The sequence below is a fragment of the Wickerhamiella sorbophila genome (assembly GCF_002251995.1).
Source record: "Wickerhamiella sorbophila strain DS02 chromosome Unknown contig3, whole genome shotgun sequence".
Classification (NCBI taxonomy): domain Eukaryota; kingdom Fungi; phylum Ascomycota; class Dipodascomycetes; order Dipodascales; family Trichomonascaceae; genus Wickerhamiella; species Wickerhamiella sorbophila.
The window spans coordinates 1,372,814-1,385,773 of NW_020194004.1; the positions used below are offsets into that span (position 1 = coordinate 1,372,814).

Below are 12,960 nucleotides of genomic sequence, written 5' to 3' on the forward strand. Positions count from 1 at the left end.
ATAAATATGGATCCGGAAAAGTATCTTCGGAGTCAGGGATGGAAACCGGGCCAAGGGCTACGAGCTGATTCAATTAAGAAGCCGCTATTGGTGAAACACAGAAAAGACAATAAAGGCTTGGGACACAACCCGATGGCCAATGAAGGCTGGTGGGAAAGAGTGTTTGATGGCCATCTCAAGAGTCTTGATGCTTTTTCAGACAAAAACGGTGTCTCATTCAGTAAAGACGAAGAGAAGCTCCGGAAAGCAATCTCACCGCTCTACACGATGTTCCGTCACGGGGGAGTTCTCGAGGGTACTATCGAGGTATCATTAATAGATGGACAAGTCGCTAAAAGTAAAAAGGGCTCGGACAAAAAGGGCACAGAAAAGACCAAGGACAAGCGGAAGAAAGAAAAGAAACAAAGATCGGAGTCTAAAAAGGACCGAGAAAAGAGCAAGAAAGAGCGCAAGTCCGGTGACACCAAAGCACCTGCCAAAAAGAGCAAGAACAAAAAACGAAAATCTAACGAATTGGACGACTCTCCACGCAAACGGAAAGCATAGCAATATTTGGAGCAAGGTCAACGCGCGATCCCTGCACGTCGACCTCATCCTGCATAGTCTCTGCCAACCCTTTATATAATAAACTAACTTTTGCAGATCTAATCAGGAGAAGACCAGACAGGCAACACCTCGTGAATATGGGCCAGCGCATTGCGCTGTTTGGTGTAGCACTAGTGTGTGTACTTTTCAGCAGATTTGCAATATGGATCATAATCATCGGCATTGGCCTGGTGCTCACGAAGCGTCCAAGTCGCGAGCTACCCCGGGTGAACTGCGAGCCGCTAGTCGGCACCCCTCATGACTCCGCCGTCAAGCCCAGCCTAGTTACAGACCGCCCAGTAGCGAATGCATTGAAGGGGCTCTGTCGAAAAATCATCAAAAGGTATGTGCGCAAATGGTTCAACAAGGTTTCCGATGATCCAACTTTTCCGAACGAGGCTGAGTCGGCCTTAGAGGCCGCCTTTGCCAAAATAATTGCTCAGAGTCGCCTTGTCGACTGGCATTACTTTCTCGCTTGCAAATGTTTGCCCGTCATAGTCAGACACTTTAGTGACTACGTTAAAGCGTCCGAAAAAGTAATGGCGCCCCGAAAGGGAGGAGGGCTCAAGTTGTCGGAAGTGAGAAGCAATGCTTCTCGTATTGCGAGTGTGTATGCACATGCACATCCAGGAGTGCTAGCAAACAGCAGGATTGAAGCCTTGGCATACGAAATCACTTTCCTGGCAGTTGACGCAGACATTTTGAACTATCAGCCTGTCAAACGACTGATAATCGACTCTTTAGAAAATTTGATTTTGGAGAACGCTTTCAAGACATTAAGTGATCCAGACTTTCTGAATAGACGTCTGGTTGATTTTGCCGAAAACCAATTGTCTGATGTGGAGAAGGTTAACCGGATGCGTAGAGTCATCCAGCAATCGCTCTCTGCCAGTCACCTTATACCAAAGGTGAGTGCGGATTCGCATCCCGCCGACTACGAGAGGTTTCTGCAGGAGGTTAGTACAATAAAGCAGATTGACGTTGCCCGGCAACTTGAAAAGTCCGTCGAGCTTCAGCTCAAATCGCTTGAAGGAGCAACGTACAAACCCACGAACGCCCTGCTCAAGCGCAGATTGGAAGAGGGTGTAAAGGCAATTGACAAACGAATTGCCGAGCTATCCCCTGATAAACCGTGCCCTCCTCCTGATGCTAGTCTTCAAGACGTACTGGCGGACAGCCAGTTCACAGACGCTTTCAGGCGATACATGGCAGGTAAACACGATGGCAGATTCCAGCTCTTTTTGGATATTATTAGCGTGCACAAGGCGTTAGTCGACCCTATGGGCAAAGGTGATGGTAAAAGGGCGTTTAAACGTGAGGATCTACTAACCGCAAAGGGTGTGTGTCGACATGCGTTGTTGGAAAAGTTCAATATGGACCCTGCTTCGCGCCGGGCCTTGAAGATGTTTGTGGAAGCGGACTCGGTCTCACAAAACCTATATATGTCAACGGAAAAGACACTATGGGCAGTAAAAGATGAATTGGCTGAGGACCTAAAGTCCGCGTTGATCAGTTTCAAAATGTCACCCAACTACGCCAAATACCTTGAGACGAAATTGACACAGAAATTGACCCCCGAAACTCCAATTGATGGTGAAGGTCTGGATAATAGAAGCCGTGAAACATTGGTTGGCGCTGTGCAAGATGTCTTGGATTCTACATCTGATCTGCAGAACGATCTAGACACTGATTCGGAGGATAGTATGAGTGACGATGATTCGTCCGTGAGCTCTTCAATCAACATCAATGCAAACTATGAAGAAAAGATCCGACAAACTGTAATCGACATTGAGCAAATGGAGCGCCAGTGTGCACTGCTAGACTCGCTATTGGTTAGGGCGGAAATCAACCATGACGAGAATGAACAGCGCGTTTTCCGGCAGTCCAAAGAAACACTTGCGCGGGAGATTGCCAGAAAACATGCTCTGAAGGCTAGGTATACTGAACGGTTGAGACATGAAAAGCTTTACGGTAAAGTTACTCTCAGTGTTGACCGTTGGACCAGCTTCAATGATGGGGCTGGAGACTATACAGCCTATTTGGTTGATGCTAAAGTCATCAATGAACCGAACGAAGGGTGGGTCATTCCACGTCGATTCAGTCAATTCAACGAGCTTCGGAAAATCCTCAAGCGTGACTTCCCGGAGATCGCCAATGTTGAGTTCCCGCCTAAAAGATCTGTTCTCAGGTTTCAACCAAGACACTTTCTTGAGGCCAGACGTGCCCTTCTGAATCAGTTTCTTCAAGAAATTAGCCAGAACCCTGCTATTTGCAACCATCTGGCTTTCCGAATGTTTCTGTCTAGCTATCAATTTCCCGAAACATACTACGAGATCGTAGAGGCTTCCAATCATACCTTAACCGGCAACCCGAGACAGTATGAATATGCAAATGCAGTCGACTCTGTGTGCGGTGCATTCTTGACGTTATTCAATGTGGACCAGAAATCAGACTGGATCAAGGGCAAAGCAATCGTTACCATTGTACAACAAGTACTAGGGGGAACTATTGATAAACGAATAAATGACGCTATTTCGAACATGACACAAAAGATTCCTTCTGCTGTTGAGTCAGTAACTGAGTCAATAGAGAGCGAAGAACCTGTCAGAACCGAGGACCGCACAGCCGAGGAAAAGCTCAAAACACGCGAGCACGCCGACGCTTTGTGTTACCGACTGATCAGGCATTGGTTTGCACCAGTGGTGGGTCGTACACGAACACGCTACTGTGCCACTATTCTCATGGACCTTTTACAGAGTCCCTCATCGAACCGCTATGTCTTACTGAATTTGCTCGATCTTTTGATTCAAGAGCTGCTTTTGGCTCAACCCTCTTCCACAGACGAAACCTAGAAAAACTTACATAATTCTTTTTTCAGAACGAACATTTTTTCTCTAAGCTGCATCAATGAGCACAGGCAGACCGTCGCAGAAAAAGCAGCCTTCGCGAAAAGGCAAGAAGGCCTGGCGTAAAAATATTGATCTGGAGGATGTCGAGAAGAACATTGAGGATATTCGTGAGGCCGAGATTGTTCTTGGTTCTGCTCCCCTGTTCGAGGTTGATGTCCAAGGTGATGCTGAGGCTCTCACCAAAGAGATGAAAAAGGAGAAACAGCTCAAGTCTTTGGAGATTCTCAACAAGAGATCGGCAATTCCTGGCTTGAAGGCAGCCCACAAAAGGAAGGATAAGCCCAAGGTCAAAGCCAAGAAGATCCACGATCTGCTTCGGCTTTCTGGACGCACTGGCGAGGATCCCAATAAAGTCATTATTGAACAAGACGGCATTGTTCGGGTGGGCGTGAGTGATCCGTGGGCAGAGGAAATTTCCATGGTTCCAGTCAAACGACCCACAACTCTTTTCAAAAAGCCTGAGGCCCCGGTGCCGGACACCGTGGCGGTTGAAATCCCTGCTGCTGGCAAGTCATACAACCCTGATTTGGACGACTGGAAGAGTTTGATTTCAGCTGAGCACAAAAAGCTTGAAAAGCTTGAGGTTGAGCGGGTCAAGACTGAGGAAGAGAAGGAGCGCATTGAAGCTATTTTAGCTGCTGCTGAGACAGGCGATGATGAGGAAATTGACCAAGAGTCCGAGGAGGAACTTGCCGATCCCGAAGTCCGTCTTTCGGTCGGCGAGGCGGTCAAGAATAAGAAAAAGACTAAACAACAACGTGCCCGTCTGAGAAGACACAAGGAAAAGATGCAGATGCAGGATCGTCTTAAACAACTCCGCAAACAATTGACCAAGATCGAGCAGGCAGTTCGGGATAGCGAGAAGGTCACAGAGGAGCCCATGGCTCGCAAAGAAAAGAAAGCCCGTACTCTCAAGAAGGCACATTCTCGTTATAGCGTCATGGAGTCTGAGCTAGAGGTCAAGTTGTCGGATGAAATGGAAGACTCTCTCAGAAGGCTGCGTCCTGAGGGCAACATCGCAAAGGATCGGTTCCGCAGCTTGCAAGCTCGCGGTCTTATTGAGGCTCGTGTTCCTGTTTCGAAGAAACGACGATACGCCAAGAAGGTCACCGAGAAGTGGAGTTACAAGGATATCAAGTTGTAAATAAGTTATATGAAGTCAGAACCCGTATTTTTTTAACCGCGCCTGTCTCGAAAGCTTGTTTCTAGTGAACTGGCTTTCCAACGCCGACTTGTTATCCACGGCATTGCGAATCAGACTCGAGAGTTGATGCCGGCCGCCGCCAACTGCATGGACAACCTGATCTGGTTCGTCACCGATCGGCTCAGCTATCCGTTTTGTAGGTTCTTTGTGCTCTGGGGGGGTGACTTCGGGAGCAAGATCTACTTGGAACTTGCGTTTTAGATTATATTTGACGGGACTCGGTTCGGAATCAGCCAACGCCGCTAAAACGGCCAGATCGGGTTCCTGCTCGAATCGCTTACCACCGGGAACGATGCTGCGGGGCTTGATTTCGACTGCTCGGCCGAAAGATTTGATTTCCCCATCGAAATCTCGTCTCAAGCTTCGACCTAATACTTTCGGTGTTGGCTCCTCACCACTTGAGCTTGAATCATCACTGTAGTCGACCAAGCCCATATAGAGTGCGTTGGTGAGCTAAGCAAAGTTAACCTGACGACGATAATTGTCATGTTGACCAGACGTTTTTATGCGACGTAAGTGGTGGCAAACGAATGGAATAAATTGAGTACTAATACCAGATACCGCGATACAAAGTACCGTAACCCCAACGGAACTATGACCATGGCTGCGATCCGTGCCCGCCAGCCGTATGCTCTCCGCAACGCCCTTCTGGGACTCGGCATGCTTTCGTTCGCCGTTGGCACCTGTAAGTCAAGTCTTGTGGTCATTTGACAAAAGACACTAACAATAGATATGTGGGCCTACCAGAGCTTCACCCCCGACGACTTTTCAGACGTCCCTGTTCCTCCTCTTTCTGAGGAAGAGCTCGCCAGACTCCGCAAAGAGTATGGTTTGGATAAAAAATAAATGTACATATCAACCATTAACCCTCTCCAAGTGTTATATTTAGAATCCACCGCTGTTTGTGGCAAATACGGCAAATGATGCTTGCGCACACATGTGTGGGCAAGGCACCCAAATCATCCGGAATTACCGAAACATAACTTAACCGCACTTGGAATTAGCTACATGGTGTGGAAAGTGCTGCCAATCGCCCCCCCTTGGTTGTTGAGTATGTCCGAGAACCAAAAGGTCGATGACAAACGAGCTGTCCATTCATCAACCCTCACCAGTATGTCGTCCGAGTCGATGGCCTTGGCGGCGATTTTCGCTGCTTTGAGGTCACCGGAAAGGGCTAAGAAGGCACTAGCAGCACGTGAACTGTACGACACCGTGATGGCGTTTTCGCGGGAGTCCCCGCAGAATTCAGTGCGACTAAACCAGGAAATCAACAAGCAAGTTTACGATCTAATTCACTCAAGTGAGCCTTCAAACAGATTAGGTGGTGTCATTGCAGTCGATAGATTGACGAATGTCGATACACCAGGCGTCGAAGGAAACTATCAATCCACGCGGTATGCTACCTACTTGCGCACGGCTATTCAAACCCCAGACTATGAGGTCATGAAGGCTGCCGCCGCGGCAATTGGTAAAATGACCCAGACAGGAACGCTTGGTGGTGACATTGTAGAGGCCGAAGTCAACCGTTGTATAGAATGGCTCTCTACTGACCGGCAGGAGGTTCGCCGACAAGCTGCCGCATTAGAGATCAGAGCTATCGCCAAGGCGTCCCCAGCACTCATGTTTGGCTTCATCAGCAGTGTTGTGGAGGCTCTTTGGAGCGGCATTCGCGATCCTAAAATTGCAATTCGTCAGGATAGCGTCGATGCTTTGGGTGTTTGTCTGGACATTGTTCTGGAACGTGACCAGGCTATCAAAGACAACCTGTACTCGGCTGTATTCAATGAAGCCGCTGGCGGCTTAAAATCGAATATTACCGAGCATATCCATGGCGCTTTGCTGGTGTACAGAGAGCTTCTACTTCATACAGGCTCGTTTATGCAGTCCAAGTTCAATCAAACGCTTGAGGCTACATTAAAGTTAAAAGACAACAAGGATCTCGTTATCCGACGTACGGTCATCGAGATTCTTCCGGACTTTGCCAGTTTCAACCCGGCAGAGTTTACAAAGTCTTATTTAAATGAGACAATGTCTTTGTTTATGAGTCAACTCTCTTCAAAATCGTCTTCAGACAAAAGCCTGGCCTTCGTATCTACAGGCAAACTTTCTTTGGCAGTTAGCACTAGTATGGCTCCTTATTTGGGACGAATTCTAGAGTATCTCCGAGAAGCTCTTGGTGCTAAGGCTCGCATCCGCCGTGAACTTGAGGGCGCGGTGTTTAAATGCCTGGGGATGTTTGCACAAGCATTTGGTCAGGCATTCACAAAGTTCGTGGATCGGTCATTTTTGGATCTCATGTTCAATTGTGGATTGACTCGCCCTCTTTATGAATGTTTGCAGAGCCTGTATGCGTACATTCCGGCACTGCGTGAGGAAATCAGTGATCTCCTGCTGGACATTATTAGCCATGCTCTTTCTGGTTATAGCTATAAGATTCCAGGAAGTCCCAACTATTCAATGAGGGTCTCTGAATCTCTTGCTCGTGAATATCGTGAAAGTATGCTTGCTCGTATAGGCGGAGACATGACTGATACGGAGACATTGACCAATCTCATTTTGATTTTATCTGAGTTTGATTTCAAAGATAGAATGTTGGCCACTTTTTGCAAGGATTGCGTTATCAAGCACACATCTAACCCTGATTCCAGAGTCCGCAAAGCTGCAGCCATTACTTGCTGCCGTATTTTTATCAAGGAGCCTATTTCCACGCAGGTCAGCGTCAACGCACTAGAAACTGTGCATGTTGTTTTGGAGAAGCTCCTGACTGTTGGGGTTACCGACACAAGCAGTGATATTCGTCTTGAAGTTTTACAGGCAATGGGCCCCAAGCTGGATCCTCACCTCGCTCAGCCGGAACATATCAAACTGTTATTTATGGCAATGAACGATGAGCTTTTTGCAATTCGTCAGGTTGCGGTGAGCATCTTGGGCCGTCTGTCCAAAATAAACCCAGCATATGTTATTCCCACTTTGCGCAAAACGATGATCGAGTTGTTGACCAACATGGAGTACTCTTCCAACACTCGGTATAAAGAAGAAAGTGCCAAACTGCTTTCGACGCTCATGACGTCTTCAAAGACTCTCATCAGTCCTTATGTTGACCCCATCCTCAAAGTTTTGCTTCCAGCAGCCAAAAATGCTACTGTATCTACCGTTACATCGAGTATTATGGATGCTGTTGGGGAGTTAAGTCCTGTTGCTGGCAAGCAAATGCTCAATTACGTTGATCAGATTATGCCCGTGGTTGTCGATATGCTCCAAGACCAGGCTTCAGTTGTCAAGCGTGATACCGCCCTGCGAACACTCGGAAAGCTTGCATCAAACTCTGAATATGTTATTGAGCCCTATTATCAATATCCCAATCTTCTGGGAACTTTGATCAAAATTTTGATTTCCGACGGCAACCATGTGATTCAGAGAAACACGGTTCGTTTAATCGGTATTTTGGGTGCGTTGGATCCCTACAAGTATCGCGAGGTCGAGCACGAAGCTGATACAAACTCTGAAGGTGAAGAGAATAACGTTTCAATTGACGTGAAGCTGGTGCTCAAAGGAACATCACCATCCAATGAGGACTATAACCCTACAGTTGCAATGCTTTCTCTTATGACGCTTCTGAAAGATCCTGCGTCGGCACCTCAGCACAAGAATATCATTCAAGCAGTTGTAAACTTGTTCAGTTCACTAGGCATGAAGAGTATGCTGTTTTTGGACAAGGTCATTCCGGGCCTTCTTTCTTCTTTGCACGGAAACTCTGGAGATACGATCGAGTTTGTTTTTTGGCAGTTGGCTAAAATTATTGCTGTTGTCAAGCAGCATATTCGCTCTTATGTTGACGAAATTTTCGTTGCTATTAACGAATATTTTTCTGTACCTTCTCTGCAGCAGCCTTTACTTGTGGTTATTGAATCTTTGGCCGTCGCTTTGGATGGAGAATTCAAAACTTTTATGCCTCGACTATTGCCATTACTGATCGGTATATTACAGGCCGATGATGGAACCAAGTCTAAAATTCAGGTTTTGAATAGCCTCAGAACCTTTGGAGCAAACTTCGAAGAGTACATCCATCTTATCATTCCGAATGTTGTTTCATTGTTTTACTTTTCACCACAAGACCTCCGAGTAGCAGCACTATCTTGTGTTAGTGACCTGGCGCAATGCCTTGACTTGTCCGAGATGGCATCTCGTATCATCCACCCTTTACTCCGCGTAATGAACTCCACGAATGACAACAAAATTCGAGAAGTGTGTATGGAGACTTTGTGCAATGTGTGTTATCAACTAGGACCGTCATATGCTGTATTTGCTGAATCTGTTTATCCAACAATTCAGCGCATTCGTGGCCAGGTAGATGTGTCTACTTACGACAAGCTTGTTCACAGAATTTTGAGGAATGAGCCTCTCGCTAGCCATTTTAACCCGTACAGAAAGCCCCTGGACACACATTTGGACTCCACACCTGCTTCTGAACAAGGTAAGGCCGCTTTCAACCTGAATCTTATCCAAGCTGCTTGGGATGCAACTGGTAGGTCGACGCGTGAAGATTGGACAGAATGGTTCCGCAGACTCAGTGTCGAGTTTCTCAAGGGATCTCCTTCACCAGCCCTGAAGGCGTGTTCTAACATCGCAACTATCTCTACTAGTCTCGCTCGTGATCTGTTCAACCCAAGTTTCTATACTGTATGGGCAAATCTGTCAGAGAACTACAAGGAAGATCTCATTGGGAACATTCAGAATGCTATGGCTTCTTCCAATATTCCTCCTGAGATCTTGCAGACGCTGTTGACTCTTGCTGAATTTATGGAGCGTGATGATCAGCCGTTACCTCTTACACCTCGTGTGTTGGCATCTTATGCTCAAAAATGTCATGCCTATGCTAAAGCATTGCATTACAAGGAACTCGATTTTATCAACGATCCTTCAGCTAGCACGATTGAGTCGTTGATTTCAATTAACAATCAGCTGCAGCAATCGGATGCTGCTATTGGTATACTTAAGCACGCGCAGAACAACCACAGCTTACAGCTCAAGGAGACGTGGTATGAGAAACTGGGTCGCTGGGAAGATGCATTAGCAGCTTACAGGGCCAGAGAAAAGTTGGAGCCAGACTCTATGGATGTCGTTATGGGTAAGATGCGTTGTTTGCACGCACTTGGAGAATGGGATCAACTTTCTAAGATTGCTAAAGATCGATGGGCAAATTCTACGAGAGAAAGCAGACGTGCCATTGCACCTCTTGCAGCGGCAGCGGCTTGGGGATTGGGATCATGGGAAGAGATGGATACGTACATCAATGTCATGAAACCTGAATCACCGGACCGCTCTTTCTTCAACTCGATTCTTTGCTTGCACCGGAACAATTTCGAAGAGACTGCCAAACAAATCCAGAGGGCACGAGATCAGATCATCACTGAGCTCACAGCTCTGGTTTCCGAAAGTTACAACCGTGCCTATGGTGTTGTTGTACGCGCACAGATGCTTGCTGAACTCGAAGAGATTATGCAGTATAAAATGCTTCCGGAGAATGCTGAAGAAGACCGAGCAACTATTAAGCGAACTTGGGAGAAGCGTCTTATTGGTATCCAGCATAACGTTGATATTTGGCAGCGAGTACTCAATGTCCGCACCTTGTTGATGCCGCCTAAGCAGAATATGGAGATGTGGGTTAAATTTGCAAATCTTTGCCGCAAGTCTAACCGCATTGGGCTGGCAGAGAAGTCGTTGAATCTCCTTCTCGATGTTGATAACGAATCTTCTCGTGCCCCTCCTCAGGTTGTTTATGCCCAGCTCAAGTTTATGTGGGCTACAGGAAATCAAAAAGAAGCACTCAAGTATCTGATCGACTTTACAGCCCGCATGTCTCATGATCTCAATTTAAGCAATGACGACCTTATTTCCCAGCCATTGCCCTCTGAGCTTCCAGGTACCACACCAGAAATCCTCAGTTACACCAAACTTCTTGCGCGTTGTTTCTTGAAACAGGGCGAGTGGCAAGTTGCGCTGAACACAGATTGGAAAGAGAGCGCCGATGATAAGGCTAGCATCCTGGGATCTTATCTTTTAGCAACACATTTCGACCGAGGCTGGTATAAGGCATGGCATAACTGGGCTTTGGCTAATTTCGAGGTCGTATCTTTGTATGAGCATTCCGTGCAGAAAGCTCTTGATGCTGCCAACAACGAAAATGGTAACTCCACTGATGCTGATGAGGATGATGAGATGGAGGATACTGAACTTGGCGGAGGAGCTGGGCCAACAGCATTGGTACCTGGAGCTGCGGTTGTAGGAGCAGAGGGTGAATCACACTGTGTCCAAGCTCATGTTGTTCCGGCAATCAAAGGATTTTTCCACTCTATCACGCTTGCACACAAATCTGCGCTGCAAGATACCCTGCGACTTTTAACGTTGTGGTTCAAGTATGGTGGTCTTACCGAGCCGGCACGCGCTATTAGCGAAGGATTTGGAATGGTTAATCTTGAGGTGTGGTTAGAAGTTACACCTCAACTGATTTCACGTATCCATCAGACGGATGATACTGTGCGCAAAGCTTTGCACGGGTTACTCGCTGAACTGGGTAAAAAACATCCTCAAGCTTTGGTACATCCGTTGCAAGTGTCCATCAAATCAGATGATCCCGCAAGTCGAGAAGCTGCTGAACACATTTTGGATCAGGTTCGCTCGCATTCGTTGCACTCTTCGATTATTGTTGAGCAAGCAGATATGGTTGCCCATGAGCTGATTAGAGTCGCTGTACTTTGGCATGAACAATGGCACGAAGGGCTGGAAGATGCTTCAAGATACTTTTTCGTGGAGCACAATATCCCGAAAATGTTTGCTACTTTGGAGCCCTTGCATACCACCTTGGAGAAGGGACCTACAACTTTGCGTGAGATGTCTTTCCAGACTGCTTTTGGCCGCGATTTACATGATGCGTATGAATGGACACAGAATTTCAAGCGTACCAATGATATGGCACTTCTCAATCAAGCTTGGGATATTTATTACTCTGTTTTCAGAAGGATTTCTCGCCAGCTACCTCAGCTTACATCTCTTGATTTACAGTATGTTTCTCCAGCTTTGCAGAATGCCAAGAACCTTGATTTGGCTGTTCCCAGAACATATGAGCCCGATAAACCGGAAATCACGATTGTTTCATTTGATCCGACGTTCGCTGTGATTTCGTCCAAGCAACGTCCTCGGCGTTTCACCGTTCGGGGATCAGATGGTAAAGATTATCAATACGTGCTAAAAGGTCACGAAGACATCCGTCAAGATTCGCTTGTCATGCAGCTCTTCGGACTTGTCAACACATTGCTTGCTGATAATGCTGAATGCTTCAAGCGCCATTTGTCAATTCATCAGTACCCCGCAATTCCACTGTCCCCTAAAGCTGGTCTTTTGGGATGGGTTCCTCATTCGGACACTCTGCACTATCTCATTCGTGAGTATCGCGATGGCAAATCCTTGCTGAATATTGAGCATCGTATTATGATTCAAATGGCACCAGATTATGAGAACTTGACACACTTGCAAAAGATCGAGGTCTTCACATATGCTTTGGACAATACAAAGGGACAGGATTTGTATCGTATCCTGTGGCTCAAGTCACGCTCTTCAGAGGCATGGCTCGACCGTCGCACGAACTACACAAGATCGCTCGCAGTTATGTCTATGGTTGGCTACATTTTAGGATTGGGTGATCGTCACCCATTGAACCTGATGCTAGATCGCATCTCAGGTCGCATTGTTCACATCGATTTCGGTGACTGTTTCGAGGCGGCCATTTTGCGGGAAAAGTTCCCCGAGAAGGTGCCTTTCCGTCTAACACGCATGCTAACATTTGCAATGGAGGTCTCCGGCGTAGAGGGGTCTTACCGCATCACCTGCGAGCATGTGATGGCGCTACTGAGAGACAACTCGGAGTCACTTATGGCTATTCTGGAGGCCTTTTCTAACGACCCTTTGATTAACTGGGGTTTCGACCTTCCCAATAAAAAGGATGAAGATGAGCGCCCGGGCGAAGAAAAAGCGTCTCAAGTTGTCGCTGACGACGGCCTTACCGAGGACCAGAAGCGTGAGGCTGAAATTCGCAACGCCCGTGCCCAGCTTGTCTTACGTCGCATTCGCGACAAGTTCACCGGCAACGACTTCAAGCGGCACCGTGATCTCAATGTTCCCGACCAGGTTGATTTGCTCATTCACGAAGCAACAAATATTGAAAATCTGTGCCAGCATTTTATTGGCTGGTGCTCTTTTTGGTAG

At 47.0% G+C, this 12,960-nt stretch overlaps 6 protein-coding genes across 6 annotated transcripts; 5 read left to right on the top strand and 1 right to left on the bottom strand.

The window, feature by feature from the left end:
• Window positions 1–6: 6 nt before the first annotated feature.
• B9G98_02650 (Protein TMA23) lies at window positions 7–546 on the top strand (the record flags this gene model as incomplete). The annotated part of the gene is made up of 1 exon (XM_024809207.1): window positions 7–546. One exon carries the CDS (start codon window positions 7–9, stop codon window positions 544–546), a length of 540 nt encoding a protein of 179 aa, XP_024664975.1.
• A 137-nt stretch (window positions 547–683) lies between these two features.
• Window positions 684–3,437, top strand: B9G98_02651 (Structural protein MDM1; the record flags this gene model as incomplete). The annotated part of the gene is made up of 1 exon (XM_024809208.1): window positions 684–3,437. The coding sequence occupies one exon, from the start codon at window positions 684–686 to the stop codon at window positions 3,435–3,437; it is 2,754 nt and encodes a 917-aa protein (XP_024664976.1).
• Window positions 3,438–3,492: 55 nt separating this feature from the next.
• Window positions 3,493–4,638, top strand: B9G98_02652 (Ribosome biogenesis protein NOP53; the record flags this gene model as incomplete). Its single annotated transcript, XM_024809209.1, has 1 exon — window positions 3,493–4,638. The coding sequence occupies one exon, from the start codon at window positions 3,493–3,495 to the stop codon at window positions 4,636–4,638; it is 1,146 nt and encodes a 381-aa protein (XP_024664977.1).
• Window positions 4,639–4,653: 15 nt separating this feature from the next.
• Window positions 4,654–5,133, bottom strand: B9G98_02653 (hypothetical protein; the record flags this gene model as incomplete). The annotated part of the gene is made up of 1 exon (XM_024809210.1): window positions 4,654–5,133. The coding sequence occupies one exon, from the start codon at window positions 5,131–5,133 to the stop codon at window positions 4,654–4,656; it is 480 nt and encodes a 159-aa protein (XP_024664978.1).
• Window positions 5,134–5,184: 51 nt separating this feature from the next.
• Window positions 5,185–5,544, top strand: B9G98_02654 (Cytochrome c oxidase assembly factor 3, mitochondrial; the record flags this gene model as incomplete). Its single annotated transcript, XM_024809211.1, has 3 exons — window positions 5,185–5,210; window positions 5,256–5,383; window positions 5,429–5,544. The coding sequence occupies 3 exons, from the start codon at window positions 5,185–5,187 to the stop codon at window positions 5,542–5,544; spliced, it is 270 nt and encodes an 89-aa protein (XP_024664979.1).
• A 162-nt stretch (window positions 5,545–5,706) lies between these two features.
• B9G98_02655 (Serine/threonine-protein kinase TOR2) lies at window positions 5,707–12,960 on the top strand (the record flags this gene model as incomplete). The annotated part of the gene is made up of 1 exon (XM_024809212.1): window positions 5,707–12,960. The coding sequence occupies one exon, from the start codon at window positions 5,707–5,709 to the stop codon at window positions 12,958–12,960; it is 7,254 nt and encodes a 2,417-aa protein (XP_024664980.1).